The 6205-nt window shown below is 37.5% G+C and overlaps 1 protein-coding gene across 1 annotated transcript; it reads right to left on the reverse strand.

Moving 5' to 3' along the window:
• Positions 1-2663: 2663 nt before the first annotated feature.
• On the reverse strand, positions 2664-6205 carry bambib (BMP and activin membrane-bound inhibitor homolog (Xenopus laevis) b). The gene is made up of 3 exons (XM_067363576.1): positions 5818-6205; positions 5024-5302; positions 2664-3422 (listed from the first exon to the last, which is right to left on the reverse strand). Exons 1-3 carry the CDS (start codon positions 5891-5893, stop codon positions 3007-3009), a joined length of 771 nt encoding a protein of 256 aa, XP_067219677.1. The 5' UTR covers positions 5894-6205; the 3' UTR covers positions 2664-3006.

Below are 6205 nucleotides of genomic sequence, written 5' to 3' on the forward strand. Positions count from 1 at the left end.
CTTTCTGGATTCTTTGTACCATGGTGCTCTGAGATTTATAACTGATTGTACATTTTCAACACACCATTGTGAACTATACAAAAGAGTGTCTTGGCCTCAAAGAAATATTTGAAGAAAAATGCACTGGTATTTATTGATATACAAAGCCATATTGGGTTACCTGCCCTCTTATCTCTGTTGTTTTATTCAACGAAAATTCCCTAGCAATTACTTATACGCTCTTAAACCACGGCTGCGTTCCATTCCATTTTTAGACACACGCTCACGATCTTCCCTAAGCACTTCCCCTCGGGGGAATCCCTGCCACCATTTTGAAGTGCGTTCCACTTCGTGAAGTGGATGAGGGAAGTTTATATGGATAGACCCTCGTTTCCTCAATTTTGACAGAGGGAGCAAGTCTACTCCGATGTACACTTCAAGCAGCTCTATATTCCACAATTCAGCTTCATTGTGGCGTCACGGCGGATCGCGCTTGACTGAAGTGTATGATATATTAATTATTTTGAGAATTAATCACATAATAGTGTATAATATATTATGTTGAGATTTAATCACATAATATTTGTAGCTACCTTATGTTCACAGTCAAAGTTTACTATTGATTTTTTTTTTTTTCGTTTGTTCGTTTGTGTAATATTATTTTTCTCCATCAGCTCATACGCCTATAGGACTTTATAAAAAGGGGTTTTAAAAGTAAGAAGGGTTCACCCATAGTGAATTTCAAGTGATCAAGGACTTAGTGCATTCCATTTAAACCTTATGCAAGAGTTACGCCAGTAGTGGGCACTTATGCAACATAAGCAATGGCGCACATCTGAGTCCATGAGAGGGAGGAAGTTAGCGAGTGAAGGGCGTAAAAATTTGGAGTGCAACGTAGAAAAGTTACAATCTTTGTGTGCCCCTTGTCAGAACTGAGCTTGGTAAAACTTCCTTCATATATGCTGCCACCAATTACAAACTGATTATTTGGGTGCATGTAAACATATAGTAGCTACTGTGCAATAATCAAAAAATTGCAGCAATAGTTAGTGAAAGTTAGTAATACATTCTGGAATAAGTAGCACCACCAAAAGCCCAAGAAGGCAAAAGAAAGTGTTGTTCTGTTCTGATGTTAACCTCTGAAAAATGCACATCAACGAATTTGATTTTATGTTTTAAAATAAATGCGGGCCACAGAAGAAGTTCCCTGTTATTACTGTCAGAGGAACATGCATTTTATCCTATTCACTGCAATAAAGCTTGCATTCTTCTCCAGGGCCAACAATAACTGTTAACTTCTTGTGCATTGAGCCAGAAGCCAAGTGTGCAGCGCCGCGATGACTTGGAAAGTGAATGGGGACAAATATTTTGAGGAAGCGTATGAAAGAGACTGTTAAGACTCAGGATCTCAGGAGTGGACTAAAATGTAAAATAAATGTTAAGTGCATTTCCTGCTGTCATGAGGGATTATTTGTAAGATGATTGTAGGACCTCTACCTCTTTGCAAAGCAAAAGAAAGGAGCCAAGACACCAACTTTTGCACTAGAATCTGATGTCAACCACACCTTCAGCCCAGTGGAATTAAGTAGTGTGAGAGGGAAAGTTTACACAGAGGATCTGAATTCTTTCCAAAGAAGCCGACTGGTAACTGTGAGAGAGTTTGAAGCTGAGTGATTGTGGCCTGGGGACTGAGTCAGTCAGTGTAGCGCTACTGTAAAACATGATTGTAATAGCTACCACACTACACTGCCATGCCCTTACGCTGCTGCTAATGATTCCAATGCCTCAGTCGAGTGGTTGCAACTGTGCATGTGTTGACATACTGAAACATTAGCCAAGACTTTTCCCTCTGGGTATAATGAGCTTGTCAATATCATACAACAGTGAGTACTTTCAGTGCTGATCAGCTTTACATTACCACCCTATGCGATCTCATTGAACAAGAGACAATGAAGATACAAAATGCCAAACTGATTCTTTGTTGAACATGTAATATTTACAGTGAAACATCTTTACAGTGAGTAAAATCTGCAAGCAGGTCAAACCCCCCCAGCCAAAAAAAAAAAAAAAGGCACAAATCTTTTACTCACACTCATGCCATTCCACACTCGCATGATTTTGTGGAACACAGAAGTGTTTCAGTTCTAATATAAAGTCAGTAAGGTCCAAAACTTTCAATCTCCTTAACATCATAACCACAGCACCAATAAGGTTTAATGGTATTGATGTATCAGCATATTTGATTTGGGCTTTGTATACATGAGTTTATCAATGATTTGATTTGATTGGTGAATTAATACTTTTTTTTTTTTTGATTTGGACTCCATTTACTTCCACTGTACGGACTGAAACAGCTGAAATTGTAAAAGGTTGAGTTTGGAACACCATGAGGGGGAGTAAATTGTGACAGAAATTCCATTTTTGGGTGAACTTTAACAGTGAAAAGTCACATTCGCACCAGCAGTCATTCTTCACTGTCAGAAAAAAATGTGCAAAAACATTACTTTTAGGGGTACAACAGCTTGTCACTGGGAAGTACGTTTAAAGGGACAACTTTGTACTTCATCTACACCTGACTGAGGTGCTACTATGAACCTTTTAAGGGTAAATAAGGTACCAAGATTACCTTTTAAGGGTATCGCCCCAGTGACAAGCTGTTGTACCAGTTAATTTTTGCACACATTTTTATGAGAATGTTGACACACTAGTCGTACACCACTATTAAAGCAAATCAACCATAGTTTCTTTATACAAAAAGTGCAAACGTTCAAACCAAATATATTTCTTGGAATCCTTCGGTTATAAAGAATACCAGCACAAAGCCGCTCCTCGTCGCAGCTTATATACAAGCAGTCTTCTCCTCAAGTCTCTAATTCAAGTAAAGTGCTTCTAGAGCAAAAACCATATGGTTCGTGCTTTCAAGTGTTCTCTTTTGAGTTCTTGTTTGCTGCTCCTCCATTTGAAGTGTTAAAATAAAACAAGTTTTAGTCAAAAAAGTCCCACGAAGAAAAATAAATTCTACAGTCATCACACAAAATCCAGCTTGCCTCGGCCGCTGTACTTTCCCCAGTTGACCAATGACAGAAGTCGCTGGCTGCTAAGATCAGACTGTCGAATCTTGTCGCAGGTCAAGCAGCAGTTCTCATGGCCTCCTACCGGAACCATACACTCTAAGTCCAGTTTTGCCACATGACCCTTGGTCAGGTGTTGGCCGTGAAAGCTGTAATGAAGGCGAGACAGCATTTCTCGCCGCTGTTGTCGCAGTCTGCGGTTTTCGCTGCGGAGCATACGCAGGGCCAACATGATGAGGAGGACCAAGATGAGGCCACCAGCGATGGGAACGGTGATGACTGCAGCACGGAACCATACCTCCTTGGAGGAAGGGATTTCCTGTAGACGTGCAATCACGTGACGACTGCCTTCAGTTTGATGTCGGTGTTTGTCTGTATAAGAACAGAGTGTTTAGGCCATGACTTTATGAAGCAACTGAAGAAAAGCAATGACACTCTTTTAAAAAGATAGTTTAACAAAAGTTTTTTTGTCATCATTTACTTGCCCTCATTTTATTTCAAAGCTGTATGACTTTTACTCTTATGGAACACAAAGAAGCTAATTTGAAAACAGTTCAATGGGTTCAAAAACAGGCGACAGGGGATCCCCCCCAACCCCAAATTTTTTATATATTTTTTTTGTTACAATGTAACAACATGAAAGTGAGTACACCATTTTGGGGTGAACTACCCCTTTGAAAGAAATGTACTTCTTGGTTTCACAAACCATCAGCCAAGCACAGAGGGGAAGTTGTTTCTTGGGTAAATCTGATATTTCAGCTTCAGTTTAGGTCAAGGCTGAACAGAGTAATATTATTAGAGAGCAAAGTGGCAAAAATAGCAATTGAGATGCAATAATAATAATGGTAACACTTTACAATAAGATACATTAGTTAAACATTATTTAACGTATTAACTATCATGAACTAACCATGAGCAATACATATGTTTCTGTATTTAATAATCTTCGTTAACGTTAGTTAATGAAAATACAGTTGTTCACTGTTTGTTCATGTTAGTTCTCAGTGCATTAACTAATGTTAACAAAATTATAATAATGTATTAGTAAATGTTGTAATTAACATTAACAAAGATTAATAAATACTGTAATTAATAAGTGCAGTTCATTATTAGTTCATGTTAACTAATGTAGTTAACTAATGAATCTTAATGTAAAGTGCTACCATAATAATAGTTGTAATAAAAGCTTTTTTCAGCATATAATGAATTATTATTATTATTATTATTATTATTAAGGAAACATTGCACATACATCTCAAAATGCAGGGATGCAAACAGGTAAGGGGGTGAGAACATTGCATGAGGCGGGGGCATGTTTTTTTTTTAAGATATTTACATGCTCGTGTTTAGTTATTTTAAGAGATTTTTTAATTTATTTTTTATTACCTTATATGTCCAAAACTGTAATTTTTCACGAAATAAATAACATATTGTTGCAACATTTGGTCAAAATCTCATTTTATAAAATATGACGTGCTATGGAGGCTATTTAAGACATAATTGGTGGATTAGACAGCAAAACTGAGCTAAACTGGAAACTGTTTTCCCTCTCTTTTCTCCATTCCCACATCTCAGACCTCAAATACATAAAATATTACCTTTTATAGACATATTGAAACAACCAATTCATTATTTACCCTTGTAAGTTCACAATTACCCATACCCCCATCCCATCCCGTCCCATCCCATAAAAACACTTTCTCACTGGATCTATGCAAATCCCATAGGTGACCTATTTTGATCTCAAAAAGGTGAGTTGTCACTGAAAGGTGAGGAGTTTGCATCTATGAATATGTAAAAAAAAAAAAAAAAAGAAACAATCATTTGTAGATAATTCACAGAGGTAGCTAAATTGAGAGAAAAATTTGTTCGACTCTTCAATTAATTGGCCAAGTAGGCACAGTTAATGATTAAAATAAAAAATGGCTGATAAACTATCACTATCACTAGCAATGACTAAAGAAGGCTTGTACCATGAATTTCACTTCCTCTGTACGCAAGATCTTGCAGGCCTCTGTAGTTGCACATATCTTCATGGCAACACTGAAGAGTGGATCCATGAGCAGTATCATAGGTTGACTCTGGATGGCAAGTTTTTCCAGAGTTCAGCAGAGGGTCGTAACACCCGTGAGATAAAAGAGACTTGGTGCTTTGTGGGTCTAAGGTGCGGGTGAAGCAGGCATTCAGCTCTGATTTGCACATGTAACCGGTGGCCACGCAGTGAGGAGCATCGCAGTAACACCGTATTTCTCCTGTTACAACAAAAGAGAAATTACTGCATAGTAGGCCATTGACAGAATACACTCTACTCCAGCTGAAAACAAAAACAAGAACACATTCATTTTCATAACTGATCAAAGACAGTTCCCGCACTGATAATAGGTATTTAGCTTTCAGACTTGGTTCTTATGAAGATGCTGCTCTGGAAAATTGCTCTGCCAGAACTATAAAACCTTTTGTATTGATATTGACAAATATAGTCTAATTTATGTTGCAAAGTAATACAAAACAAAGTGCAGTGGAAAATCTAATTAACAACAATAATAGTAATACTAAGGCGTTCAGAAAACTTTTGATCACACTTTACATTAGCACTCATGTTACAGTGTAATAACTACATAATGATACTGTAATTGTTATACTCGTGGCTTTTAATCACTTTTAGCTTTGTTAGTTTTATTTCTAAAGCAATTCGTTATATTTACAAAGAATTGTGAATATATCTATTCGTAAACTATTCTGACTATATGATCACTCATTCACTCACCTTTAGTGAGGAGAACAGCCATCGCGCACAGCTCGAGCTGAAGCCAAATGGAAACGAGACTGCTGTTCCGCCGCATTGGACAAAAACACTTTGCCTTTCAGATTCGCATAGATACAGACTTTATAGCCCAAAATACTGTATTCATGTCCAAAATGTGTTCCAACTCGCTTCTTTCAAAACTTTCCGTAGCATTTTTTGAATAGAAATGATCACATCGTGGTTCAGTCCTCGCTGCTCTCTTCAGGACTTCCAGATAAAAATCATTTGTGTGCAGAAAAGCCGACGCGCAGTCGTTTGGTTAAAATTAAAAACCCATGTTATGATCCATTTTTGTTTAAATTCGGATGCGAAATTTTCAGACTTCACGACTATTCACATATCTCCTGTG

This window comes from Chanodichthys erythropterus, chromosome 16 (assembly GCF_024489055.1).
Source record: "Chanodichthys erythropterus isolate Z2021 chromosome 16, ASM2448905v1, whole genome shotgun sequence".
NCBI classification, from domain to species: domain Eukaryota; kingdom Metazoa; phylum Chordata; class Actinopteri; order Cypriniformes; family Xenocyprididae; genus Chanodichthys; species Chanodichthys erythropterus.